The sequence below is a fragment of the Megalopta genalis genome, chromosome 6, assembly GCF_051020955.1.
Source record: "Megalopta genalis isolate 19385.01 chromosome 6, iyMegGena1_principal, whole genome shotgun sequence".
NCBI lineage: Eukaryota > Metazoa > Arthropoda > Insecta > Hymenoptera > Halictidae > Megalopta > Megalopta genalis.
In genome coordinates, this window is record NC_135018.1 from 11,853,504 (window position 1) to 11,867,923 (window position 14,420).

General features: G+C 35.0%; 1 protein-coding gene across 8 annotated transcripts in view; it reads right to left on the reverse strand.

The window, feature by feature from the left end:
* LOC117225952 (glutamate receptor ionotropic, kainate 2) overlaps positions 1-14,420 on the reverse strand; it is a 252,150-nt gene that overhangs the window by 41,624 nt on the left and 196,106 nt on the right. For all 8 annotated transcript variants that reach the window (XM_076523370.1, XM_033479880.2, XM_076523364.1 and 5 more), the window contains exons 9-12: positions 11,317-11,520; positions 9,033-9,236; positions 2,816-2,920; positions 984-1,241 (exon numbers count right to left, since the gene is read on the reverse strand). In XM_076523370.1, the coding sequence (XP_076379485.1) occupies positions 984-1,241; positions 2,816-2,920; positions 9,033-9,236; positions 11,317-11,520 (771 nt within the window). The remainder of the gene's footprint in view (positions 1-983; positions 1,242-2,815; positions 2,921-9,032; positions 9,237-11,316; positions 11,521-14,420) is intronic.

The window sequence follows — 14,420 nt, forward strand, 5'->3', positions numbered from 1 at the left end:
CATTCAAATGGTAACGTCGTGAACACAGATTCCGTGTTAAACACTTGACGTCTGTTTAATGCGCTTAGGTAAGGTCAAATCAGACCCTGCAAGGTCAAGAAGCACCCGTTCTCAAGAGTTCTGTTTACCCGTTCTGTTAACTTGAAAAGGAGAGGGGATCGTTAACACTGAAGCTTTGATTTCGTTAAAATTTTATCGAATCATTATTTTTTATTATAATGTACCATTCCAGAGCTCGAAATTAACTTTTTATCATGTTTCCACTAAATATTTATGTTAAAATTCCTTCTCTGTGAATCTTTATCTTTAAACTATTATACTATCTATAAACTATATGATGTAATAGTGTGCAAAGAATGAACGTTCAGATGTTTCTGTGACATTTTGAATAGCACATAACAACATTTTTTCTTTGTAAATTAAAATATGTCTTTAAACGAAAAATACCGAGCCAAATCGACGTTGTTTGATGAGGTTTGAGACAAAAAGTACAATTATATGCATCGCATGCGCAAAGATATATTGTCACTGGCATTTTTCACAATGTATTCAACACGTTCAGCTATTTATTATCAACTTTTTATATAATCACTTTTCTACAACTTTGATATTTCACGTACATTCTAAAAAAATGTATCTACCTCAAAAAATTATCTTCTCATGGCATCGAGTTACGTTATAGAAATACAGCTTGTTATTCTATTCCATTGAAATCGAAATGGGTCACATTCGAGGCTGCCTTCGAGCCACCAATAAACTACTTTGTATTCAGAATTGTACTCGATAAAGGAGGGAAGGGAGGTAAAGAGAGATGGGAGGCAGTATGGGAGACATGATGTGGTTGTAGAACGCAGAAACTGCCCGACTAGAAAATGTATAAATTTTTGGTTATAGCAGTGGTTTGAAAGGTAAACCGACGAGTTCAAAGTTGCCTTAACGTAACAACAGACAGGTCCGGTGTCGCGGCACCTCGTGGAATGTACCTTGGGATTGAGCCCGCTGCCCTGGCGGAGGAATGTGCCAGTGATAAACCAGAAACTGTTGCTGACGCTAAACTGGTTTTCGACGACGTCGCTCTCCGCCAGACACGGGTGCGGATTGTTCCACTCGTACGGGCTGAATCGGGCCATAACGAACAGGGTGAAGCTTACCAGCATGTACGCGGCCAGCACGTACAGCCAGATCTCGACGGCCAGCGGGTTCATGAAGGAGAACAGCCGCGTTGGCTGGCTGGATGGCACCTAAATTACGTTACGCTACGATTTTAATTAAAACGGATCCCGTACCTCTCGCCCGCCGTATGACGGGTCCACCGCGAGGATGTTTTACGCTGGTAAATCGGTTTCATCGAGAACCTCGTCTCTTCCACCCGATCGCGTCGTACCATTGTCCATAGGAATGAGACTACTATTACGCGCGGTAATCCTTTCAAAGTGACTGGGAACCGTGTTACCTTGTGACCGGAAATTATAGAATATTATAGGAACCTCGCAGCTGCTTGGAAAAGAAGCACGTACAGAGCCGGATTAAATGTTAGGAAACTTTAGCTGCTTGTGTAATTGTCCCTTGGACGATTTTAGAAAAATACGTAAAACATCTTGGAATATAATACTTCATCGTTTTTGTTTCACTCTCTAGATCAACAGATTATGCTTAACACGCTGACTGCCGTGTTACCCATACATGGCTGACGGAATTATTTGCCCTGATTTGAAAAGTAATTTTTTTGCTAACCTATTACATCTTCCTTAATTTTAATTTGACTAAATGAACTACTTTAATTTGATGACATTTTTTAAATTATTGGCCTGGCAGTCAAATTGTTAAGGAAGTACATCTTACGATGCAAATGAAACGAAATTAAACGTTTTATAGTATCTAACAGAAGAAAACAGATGAATTTTTGTTCTGCGAAATGTGTGAGGGTTGAGTGGGAAAAATAAAGTTTGTGTTCATTAAATAATACTTTCAATGATAACATTTCTAGTTTAGTGTGTGAGAAAAATAGTATAGCTCTTAGTAATGTATTAGCAAAATTGCTACTCTAATGATAAATTCTGTTCATTGAATAGGAAAGAAAAATTCAATAATTTCGGCGTAAAGATCTAGTTGCTTTGAAACGAGGTTCTCGATACAAGAACAAAGTTTTACATCAATGCACTTATAGAGATTTTTTATACCAACTTCTCACAAATTGGCACGAGAATGTTTGATCGCCGATCAAATAATTGTGCTTAAATACAAATTCAATCAATTGAGTTGATCCATAATTCTAAGTTCAGAATTAGATAGAAGACATTAATTTCAAAAATACCATAGTTTACTCATATTTTTACAAAATATCGTTTTGTTGTTTCTTGAATCCTATAATTTTGAAATATATAGGATGTCTCAAAATTATGTTATTTCAAATGACCACGGGAATCCCTCATTTCCCGGAAGTAACATAATTTTGGGATACTTTGTATACAGAAATCAAAGAACGAAATGAACTATCAAGCTTGATCTTTTCGAAAACGAAATCTCAGACGGGAAATCGTCATTGCATTTGTTTTATTTAATTTTTCATAAGGAATCAAACTATTCACTCTTGTACATGTTATACGGTCGAATCCTATATGTGAAAATGGTAAATTTTCTTTTGGTTTATCTCCCAACGAATTCTGGCTAATATTTGTTTTTTCCAATTGAAATAATTATCATTTCGCATAAAAAATTGCTTGAAATTATGGGTCAATTCAATATAATTAGTGATACATTAAATATAAGTTTGAAGGAACCATGATGATGTGCGCAAGAAATAACAGCGACTCACCTTAAACAGAATTCCAATACCGAGGTTCATGAATGGCTTGGTGAAATCTATTACGCTCTCCCTAGCGTAATTTATCGTCATAGACGCAACGGCTAGATCCGCTCGCTGCAAAAAAAAGACGAAGAATTTTCAGTTTCGAAACGAACAACTAGTCTCGATTTGTTCATGTTCATTAAAAAAATATTTTTAGTTCGAATAACTTTTGGTTTTGTTATATATAATGTGTTACTGCTATGGTTTATGTATTTACTACACAGCTTTTTCAGTTGGCGCTAGTAGTATAACATAAAATCTAGTAGTAGTATAATAGTTATGGCGCTACTCTAGTATAACATAAAATCTTGCAGATGATTCTCCAATTCTGCACAGAATAGACACAACAATTACAATATGCTTTAGTATACTGTTGGATTTGTTAAGAATAAACGTCTTTATTTATTAGAAAAAATGTTCAATAACAGGAAGATGCAAATTTCGCTTTTCGTGGAAATGATTTCTTTTTTCATTTTTTCGCACAGGTTTATAAGCTTCAAGAAAAGATATAATTTTTATTTCAACACTCTTTTGTTCAAAAAACAGTTAATTTCTCTCTTAAGCAGTTAGTTGTTGCTATTTCTTTGAAAAATGTATAATTTACTGTAATTATACTGTACATGAATGATTTTCTTCATATTTTGTTTAAATGTTAAAAATTAGATTAAAAAATTAAATTATTATAAATAATATAATTTAGCTAACTCGATAAATTAGAAAACACGTACGATTGAAATATGACTAATTATATGTAATCAACACTTGCACGAAGTTTTATCAAAATCGGCGTGTATCGGTCACCGTGATTCCCTTGTAAGTGCGCAAAATACTAATTCGTATTAAATTCGTTTCTAACGTTATCGCATAAAAAATGCTCGGCAAGAATTCTGTCCTCTTTCACATAAACCCATTATTGTAACTTTTGTCGACTGTTAGAAGTGGCACGGTTTTACGAACCTAAACGTTTTATCTCGCCGAGGTGCTCGCAATATAAAATAAGAGGAACGATATGTGTTGGCTCATGAAAATCACAGAGACACAACGTGTTCAGTTTGGCAGTTCAAAGAATGTTTGCCTTGCAAAATAGCGAATGCATTTTTTATATGCGGACGTACGCCTAACGGTAGGTCACCAGGAATGACGTCTTTCCTTCGGGACGATCCGCTTACGGTTTCACTAGTTTCTAGGTTAAGGCGGGACACCCTTTCACGGGGGACAGATTGCTTTGCATCTTTTATAAACCGCTGATTTTCGGAATTCACCGTGCATCTATGTCGGCGTTACGGTTACCAGCGCGGGATACAACCTCGCTGAGGGCTATAAACATCCTTCGCGCCTCAAGGGCTCCTTTAGAGTTTTTTTTCCAAAGAAATCTGGTTTTAACCTTTTAGGTACGGCTGAATTCTGCGCGAGGCTATTTCTCTGGACGGCAGAGTTTGATGTGTACTGTACAGAGTCTGATACTGTATATACAGGGTGTCCCAAAAATGTCTCGCAATCCGAAAGTGGCGGGTTACTCAGGCCATTTGAAGCAACTTTTTACTTTATAAAAATTTTCTCCGAGGCACCGTTAACGAGTTATTAACGAAAAACAGTGACGAATGAGAGGTGAGATATGCTGGCGCAAGGCGGCCGAGCCAATGAGCGAAACTGGGTTTCGACTGCTCGTTGGCTCGGTCGCCTCGCGCCAGCTAAGCTCGCGTGAGCCAACGGCGCCAGCGGTCGAGCGGTCGAATCCCAACTCAGCTGGCGCGAGGCGGCCGAGCCAACGGCGCCAGCGGTCGAGCGGTCGAATCCCAGTTTCGCCGATTAGCTCGGCCACCTAGCGCTAGGCGAGCTCGCCTCTCATTGGTCAGTGTTTTTCGTTAATAATTCGTAAACAAAGCCACGAGTTGCATTTTCGCTAAGGAAAAAGTTACTTGAAATGATCCCAGAAACTTCTCATTTCCAGATCGCGAGACATTTTTAGGACATCCTGTAGACTGTTGTAAATTGATGTGAAGATAAAAGAAGTATGAAACAATGCATCTGAAGACGATTATTTGATTCAAACGATGAGCGAGTGAGCTGCTGGAGCAAGCCACTATAGTGGCGCGTCGTGCCTAAAAAGTAATCTCTTCTGTCACAGATTTTCGCTTCCCGGTGTCCGAGGTTGTCAGTGTTAACGTTGTCGCGATTTTAAAGCAATTCTGCATTTTTCTGCAGAATGCAAATTTTCTTCCTTACTTGCGAGAAGCAGGGCTATATCATTACCCTTCAAATAACAAGTCGAACTCGTGATAAAGATTTTTAACACAATTTATGAAGTACATACAATCCGTGCTCTACAGTCTTTTAACCTGGAATGAAATTCTATTCTTATGTGATCTCACAAATAATTACTGGATTTTATTAAGTAAATGAGTAATACGAATACAACGTTGTTAATATAACAGTACGAATAGTTTTCTTTTTCTTATAAGAAATTATGGACGACAAAGGAGTTCTTCAGATAGAAATCTTTTTTGTATTTAATAACGTTAGTGTTTTTAAATGTTTCTACTTTGTCGTTTTTTATCTACTCATTTTTGCCATAAATACATAAGAAAAATGCTACTTCATAAAAATCAAGTTATGCGACTTAGATCGCATGCAAATATGGGTTTTAGGTTGAAAAGTGATTTTTAAATAGAATAATTTAATTAAATAGAATAATGATTGAGATACGTCTTATTGAAGTATGCGAACATTTGCATCAATTGACGATCAATTAGAACATTGTTGATTTATTTCTATGTTCGTAAATTTTAACTTTACTCGAGATTTTCTGTGCTACAAAAGAAAGAACAATTACTTCCCTTATCAATTTTGCCATGTATATTCTTGCAACACTTTTTGGTTATCGTCAGTGTCGTTGCCTCGTCACTCACTGATACAGCACATAAATCAATTTGTCCACCCAATTTTTCCGTTTCAACTATTCTTGTTTTTACGTATCTTTCCATCGTTTGTATTCATCTATATTTTTTACGCGATCGTTTTTCATCTAATTTACCGCGAATAGTCTGTAATGAACACCTCGGGCGTGATTATTCTCACTAATCTCCGGAGTACAATTTCAATTAACCGTTGCGCACTGTTCAGTAAATCCTTACATTTATATGCCTTTGATCTTGCAGGATTAATGTTGAAATGTGTCCAAATACTTGTTAACATTTACTGCAAAGCAAAACGAGAAATTGTTAACGTTGTAATCTTTACAGAAAGATCTTTCATAAATTACACTGATAGTATAACTAAAAAGCTGGAATTTAGTAATTGAAGGAAACGATTCTTATTTCATACATATGATACGTCTAGGGTTCTTCCATCATTTATTTATCTAGCAACAAGGTACCAAGTACCTTTTTAATTTTTTTTACGAAAACTCAATATAATAATTAATACTGATAAAAATAAAATAATAATAATAACAAACAATAATAATACAGACAAACACAAAAACTAAATATCTTAGCTGCTGATGACACACACATTGTAGAGTTGTTATTTAAATTTATTAAAATCATCAATGAAGAAGTCAATGTTGTTAGTGTAAGGATCAATATAGAGAAATCGAGATATATAATAATGACAAAAAACTCAGTGAGTTTTCGTAAATTCTGCTAAGTTAGAAAATTTAAAAAATGCATTTTGTAGATCTTGTTAACTTACATGCATGTCGAAAATTTCATTGAAATCGGTTGACGCATAATCAAGATACAGCTACTGAAAGATGTAAAAATTATCTATTTTTTGTTGAAATTCGTGAAAAACTGCGAATTTCGCAATCTTTAGTTGCTTACAGCTCATAACAACTTCAACCGATTTCGATAAAATTTTCAGCTCACATATAAGTTACAGAGATCTACGAAAGGCATTTTTTAAATTTTCGCTATAGACTCAAATAAAAAGGTTAAAAAAACGAGAGTTTTTTATTTTTTTTATGTCATTCCAAGTAATAGAAAAATTTAAGAAAAGCATTTTTTTCAGTCATTGTCCAGTATACTAGTCCCTCTATCATCTAAAAAATTCAAGTCATTTAGTGCAGTTTTAAAAAAGTTATTACGTTTCAAAAAGTATGCGAACACTTTTTTTACCCATTATAAATATACTACAATTGTAGTTGCGTAGTAGTAGCTGGTCATTTGATTATTTGTAGAGAAAAGAGAGCAAGTTAATTTACAAGCACGAACATAACGAATGAGAATGAACATAAACATTATTACAACTGTGATGATGGAAACACATATAAATGGTAGTTCTAGGAAACACTAATTTACTACATGACATTACAATTCAGATGCGGGAAGGCAACATCTGCGTAACAGTCTATGAATCAGAATATCCAATACGCTGTTGGCCGCTAGAAAATTTCAAATTAGATGTCCGCTGCGGGCTATAGTATGCATAATGAAATACTATCTGAGATGAATTTATTATGACAACGTCGGGAGACTGTTTTGCATATAAAATTATTCACACTCCTCTCATTTATAAACCGCATTTCTCTACATTTGTGTTTCTGCAATAAAAATACTCAATTTCTATACCCAACCGCGCGATTTAACAACTATCTGAATTCAATCCAACAATGTTTTTCATTCATTGTATAGTACGTTAAAAATACGTTTGGAAAAATGTTATTACAACGATTGAAGATCAGTTTATTGTACGTTTTACCCTTCTGTTACACAAGTATCGTGTACAAGAATAACGTTCAACAATAACATTTTATGAGAATTTCTCATATCTTCACATTCTCTCTTATCTCCTTTCATCTCATTTCTTCATTTCTCATCTTTTGAATTTATTACAATTATTATATTATTTACGTTGTTAATAGAATTCATTTAAAAGAATCTTGGACAGTATAGAATTTATTCTGAAACATTTTCATCGTCCACTGGAAGCAGTACGAAGTGTGTAAAGCGCAACACAATGAACATCTCGACGAGAATTAATATTTCCATTCAACATCTTTGTGTCTTTCATAATATTTTTATAAAACTTATTTTGTATAGAACCGCCCGGAAAATTGTTAACTCGTTTAAATATATGTATATACAGAGCATTGGAGTCGGAACAAAAGGAGTCGGCGGCTTTCAAAACTGAACAAGAGGAAAAAACTTTCACATTCCATTTTATTACCTTTTTAAGGAAAATTTGATACATTCAAACTGCTGGTATGCCAATAAATTCAGTTTGCCAGGTCAAAATCGATTTGTTCAAACACAATCTCTTTTTGTTACAATATTGTTCCCTAGATTCCTCGAATCTATTGTTCGAAATGTCGAACTGTACCAACGCGACGCTTTGTATTTTTTTCAGATTTGAATCAAAAATACTATGTACATGGCCTTTTTTCATATTTTCCGTTTTTGTACCTTCAGCGGCATAATGATATTTTTATATTCAGTTGTCCGCTGTAGTACACTTGATATTAAAATATTTGTATTCGTTATGAGCTCGATCATTGTTGAGAATTAATGTTTTCGAATTATACAAGCAATTAGAAATTTTTCGGTGTTAATTAACTAAACGAAGGTTCCAAGTTTCTATCGTATTATGAGAATAGCCACAAATGTTTAAAAACAATCTTAAGAAAAACTGTGACTAACACATTTGTTATCACTACTTCAGTCGTTGCCTATCACTAGTGTTACAATGTTTATTAAGTGCAGCGTACCTCCTTCATGAATTATTAAAATAATTTAGTAAAAGGAAGTTATGAGCTTCTTGAACATTGCATTGTGTAGTAACAATGTGCATAAAGTTGGTTTTTGTCGATCGTTAAGCAATATGCTTGATAATTGACGTAACGGGTGTGTGACTGTAGGTCTGTTGAACGTGTGACACGGGTGTGTGAAGTATTAAAATTTGCATTTGTCAAATAATGTTAGTGACTTAAACAAATGGTAATTAGACTAAATTCTTTGAAAATTGAATACAAGTAGCATATAATTTACTGATAGTGATCGCGCATAGGATTAATTTAACAAATCACAGTACCTGTATCAATTGTCCAATATTAGTGAGAAAGAACCTATTTTCATGTCTAATAATTCGTTGACGATGGTAAAGTATCTATATGGTGGAACTTATTGATCAACGGTGATATTCAAGTTGTATGGAAATTCGGGAGTGTAACACGTTCTATCCTTACCTTTTCCATGAGTTCCCGGACGATGCCATTCCACTCCTTCGTCTCTGGATCGTAGACTCCGTACATGTGATCGGGCACCAATCTTATGGCGTATTGGAAGCCGACCTGGCTGGCGATCCACTTGAGCAAATCGATGCAGAACCCCTCGAACCTTGCGTTGCCTGTCAGATTCTTGTCTTCCTTTACCATGACGTACGGTTTTTCCTGCGGCAGATAAAATCCTTTTGATGGATCACTCGGACACAAACTTGAAAGGGAGCAAGATAGAAGTGACACGAACGTGGTCTTCGTTTTATCGAAGAAACAAATCTCCTATCTCACAAGTACTCTCCTCGTGGAAAATATCCTTGCTTGCAAAATATTAAATTCCGATCACACGGAGAGAATAGTTAACAGCTGTATTGATCAGCGATATGTAATTAAAGATAAGTACTTTTATTATTTAGAAAATAATGTAAATGCGTGACGGTAGTAACATTTTGAATATGATTACTAGGAGTGTGCGAAAATATCGAGGACTCAATGGTCGAGACGAGTCAGAAAGAGATCGGTCGAGTCGGGTCGGGTTCTCAAAAATTTCGAGATTCCTGAATCGAGATTCCTGATGGTTTCTGATTTTTCGAGATTCCCGGAGGAATTAGGTTTCCTGAAGAAGTCGAGATTCCGGAAAGTTCGAGAACCCGACTACCGTTTCTCAAACTTCTGTGCAAGCTTATTACTTATTTGTGCACTCTTCCCATTTCATATATTTCGCACACACACACATTGTATAATTTTATAATAACACAATCGCAATTTCCGGCGATTTATATACGTTTTCATGAATACATTCGTGATTTCGGATTTTTTATTCTATATGTTTTCGACAAATTATGTTATTTTACTTTTTTCTGATTTTATTTATCATTATAAAACTATACAATTCGGAATATATGAAATAGGGATAGTGCACAAAAAAAAGTAATAAGTATGCACAATATTTTGACAAATATATTGCCGGATTCTCGAACTTTTCGGGAAACTCGATTCCTTCGGGAATCCCTAAATTTTCGGAAATCCCGATAAATTACACTGTTCGACAAAAAATCGAACTTTTTTTCTGATTTCCTATAGCCACTACGAAATTCTTGTAGAGCTCCACTTCCCAAATAAGAATCCGAAAACCGAATTGATCTATCACCCTCAGTTTAAAAAAGCAGAACGAGTTTTTGTAAAAACCCCGAATTTTCAACAAGAATGAGGTACTATATGAGAAGTAAAAAACTTTGGAAAGTTCTAATTGGTCATAGACGATAGAGAAGAGTTTTCTGAATATAGCAGTATACAATTTATTAATTGTGTTTTTGATCTTAAATAACTATAAATTAATGTAAAAGTTTAAAAAAGTACCGATGTGCGTAGTTTCTCCGCAATGTTTTTGTATTTTTACGAAAAGTTCTTTGTCCAGCACAAAAATTCTACCCAGGATCCGATTTTGTAGACATTTCTGAAGAAGAAACGGCCCGATAGAAGTGCCGAAACGATTTACATTTCGAGCAGGCCGAGAAAATATTCGTCGGCAACGCGTGCACGACGTTTCGCCGCGATGTGCTCTCCTATCGAGGGCCGAAGCTATGCGTAATCAACACTGATGGAAGGATTCAATGGGGCCTCTAATTAGAGAATCTCGAAATTTTCAGGTACCCGTCCCGATCCCGAAAAAATGTGTTTTCGACCCGACTCGATGATTACTTTATCGATGATTACTCTAATCGAAAATATAAATATAAAAATTAAATATAGATGTAATAGTTATTACTATTACATAAATATAAAAATATGTAATATGTAAAAAAAATGTAATAGTTATTACTATTACATCTATATTTAATTTTTATATTTATATTTTCGATTTACGATTTATACCGTACAATCTATAATCGATAACAAAGATTTATTGTTGAAGAGAACCATTGATCTTGAGTCGGAGATTCTCGGTGTTCTATTTACTATTCTACATTAGTTAAAGCTATACTGGCCAAGATATAATTTTGTAACAATCAAAATCAGTTTATTAATATGCATGCTAATATTCAAATACAGTATATCCCACAGTACAGATGCAGGTGATAAGAAATATTTTTCTTAAATTCAATGTAGAAAATTTAGTTCTTACTGAACTGCTCTTATTTGCAACACTTGAAGAATTCATATCACGATCGTTCTATGTTCGTTAACAAAAATCTCAATAATCGATACATGGTTAGTCATTACAATTTTTACAAACTTTCTACTTCAATATTACCTCTCTTGTCATAACCACCAGGGTAATATTGGTCGCTGTGGTCTCGTAAAAAGCTCCAACATCGGTCACGTTAACCCCGGAGCCAGGCTTCCACTCGCCGACCTTGACAAGCTCTTCCTTCTTCAGCTTCAGTAGGTCTAGTTTAAAGTTATTTCGTTTCCCTTCGTTGAATTCGATATGTCCGGTTAGGCCGTGTAAGCCTGCCTGCGAACAGAAGTGTTCGTAATCCTATATTCGAAGTCAATCTGATTCAGAAACCTTTTCGGACGATTAGTGTACCTTCGGTGAGATCGAAAGGTTATTATTAATAAACTTTCGAAATTGTAGCCTAAGCGTCTTTTGGAATTATTAGACCCACGACTAATTGAAAACTAGATTATTAGAAAGATCTTCGACAATTTTGGAAACACCTTAGGGTGTCTTGTACCTTATTTTACTTTTTTCGAGGGGATGAGGATTGCGGCAGATTATTAACTCTTTCTACTCGAAAGCATTTTAGTTGCAATGGATTATTGACTCGTAGTCGTAGCACGTTTGCTAGAAAGTTCGATGGAAGCTTTTCAGAAATAATATAATAAAATAAATAATATAATAATACATGGGCAAATATGCCCACATTATTTGTAAAAAAGATAAGTCTAGAGACTAAAGGACTTATGTATACATACACGTATATATGATCAATGTTTTTTCCAAATAATGTTAATGCACTCAAAAAGTCGAGAGGATTGGTTTCATGATAGAGAATCTGAAAAATTAGTATTTCGAGCACTGACTACAACCAGTGACTGTGTAGAATTTAATTGACTCCAATTATCACAAACATTAACACTTATGTACGAATAAAATATTGTTGATGCATTACGTGACTAATGCAGCAGCAAAAATCTTGGAAACGACTTTTTAATGTTGATTTAGAGGATGTGAGTGATCATTTTTTTTTTTAAATATTTTGAATAAAAGATATTCCAGATTTCTCATACTCCATAGCTGTTCAGCTCGATAATTCCCCTCTTCTTTATTTTGACAGTGACCTCTATATGAATGTCTATGTGAAAATCCGGTTATACACATTACCATTGGTTTACTGATCGGACTCAACCATCACGTCACTCAAGATTCTCCAAACAATAGATAATTAAATCAATTGTGTTACCCGATTAGCAACCGAGAAAAGCAATTAATTATCGAATCCTGATACAATCGCTAACGGTTGGCTACTGCATAATTAGTCGATAACAAGAGATCAGGTTCACTTTCTGTCAAATCACCTGTCAGATTGCATGGGATTTACTCTTTTGTGTCCACGTTTATGACCAATCACCAATCACTGTTTACCATTTCTGTAAAAACAAATCGATCCGCGAACTAATTAATTTTCCATTAATTGACAACACTGCTCGATGATATATTTATTTATTGTATTTCCCGTACGAGCATTTTCATAATTTGAATATATTCTTGGTCAATGTACTTTCAGTCTTTTTATTCCGATCAATAAATTCGTTATGCATTTTTATTATGTATGTATTTTATTATTCTAAACAATTTTAATGTTACACAAACCATAATTTTGTCAGAGCTTTTCAGATCATGGTTGTTCTTTAAAATTACATTACAGTTTTTTGTTGTATCCTAGGTAATCGAAAAATAAGTTCAACTGTGTATAATATATAATATGCTGCAATATTCTATAACATATATCTGAAATCAAAATTTCCATTGCAGCCAGCATATTTTTACAGGAGTAAAATTGAAAATTTACATAAATAGTAGAAAAAAAGATTGGTATTAATGAAGTTTCGCCAAAATGACAATCGTGTATGATTTATTTAAGTTACAGCGCATACATTATTTGAGAAAATAAACGAAATTAATTTTTTGAGAAAGTAAATCATACTTAATAGGAGTACATTTGTCTCCGAGTATTTCTGTCATATTGGTTGTTCGCGGATACCTTACACAATAAGAATAATGATCGAATTCGGCGCACTATTATCTTTACCAATATTCTCGGAATTCCATGGCTTGACTTTTATGGAGAACAATGGACATTGAAATGTTCGATACATTTAGGTGTCTTTATCGTTCCCACCGCGCATTCAGTGGTTGCCGGTCTAAATTGCGCCGACCGCGAGTGTTGCGCAACGTGGAGGACCAGATTTTTCTTGGCAACTGGTGAACTGTCATCACACGAATGCGCTCGAAAGTCCGCCACGATACGTCATGGCCGCGCGTCGGAATGCACCGGGACAAATGGCACCAGCGACCGGAAGTGACTAGTACAACAAGCATCGTATTTTCGGTACTACTGTGGTTCGTGTATTTGTCCAGAAGGTTTGTTCGTTAATCGTCGCAGCGTCTACGTCCACTCTCCTGTTCCCTCTAGTCGTGTCAGAGTTTTGCTGGATGTCTATTCGGACCATAAGCTCACGATATACGTCCGCGTATGGACGAACAAATGAAATATTTTAGGCTGGTTCCTTAAAAGTGATTTCTTAATTTCGGTTACTACATGGAAAAATGAGTTAGTTAGAAACATGTGTAAGTCATATTTTCAAAAATTTGGACTTACGTCTTACAATGTCATACATATGTACATACCAAAATGTTAAAAAGACAAGTGCAATGTTTTTAATTAAAATGTCTTATCCACTAATTTGCCACTTTTCAGGATTTGTTATATTACAATTTGCGTTCAACGAGTGATGTTAAAATTAGTTTATTAAATATTTGTTGTTCTTAAATATTTGTCATCATTTGTTTTTGTTATCAATATGACTCTCAATAAAAGATTGTCCAAAGATCGTAATAATCAGCCAAGTTCATGTTCATTTTACACGACATGCGTCAATAGCTCAAACAGGCACCTACTTAGGACGATCACGTAACGTTCCGCCGAAACTAGTGTACTCGCTTATGTGTTTCCCACGCTATAAAATTTTCCTGCTAAAATTCTTTCACCCTCTAGGACATTAAACTTTGGGTACAATGGAAACGCGAACATACTGGACAAAATGTAGAGTAAAAATTCACGCACGCGGAATAGATTAGCTAGGCTTGTTACTGTTGGAATGAAATTAGCTAACCAGCTTCTGACAAAT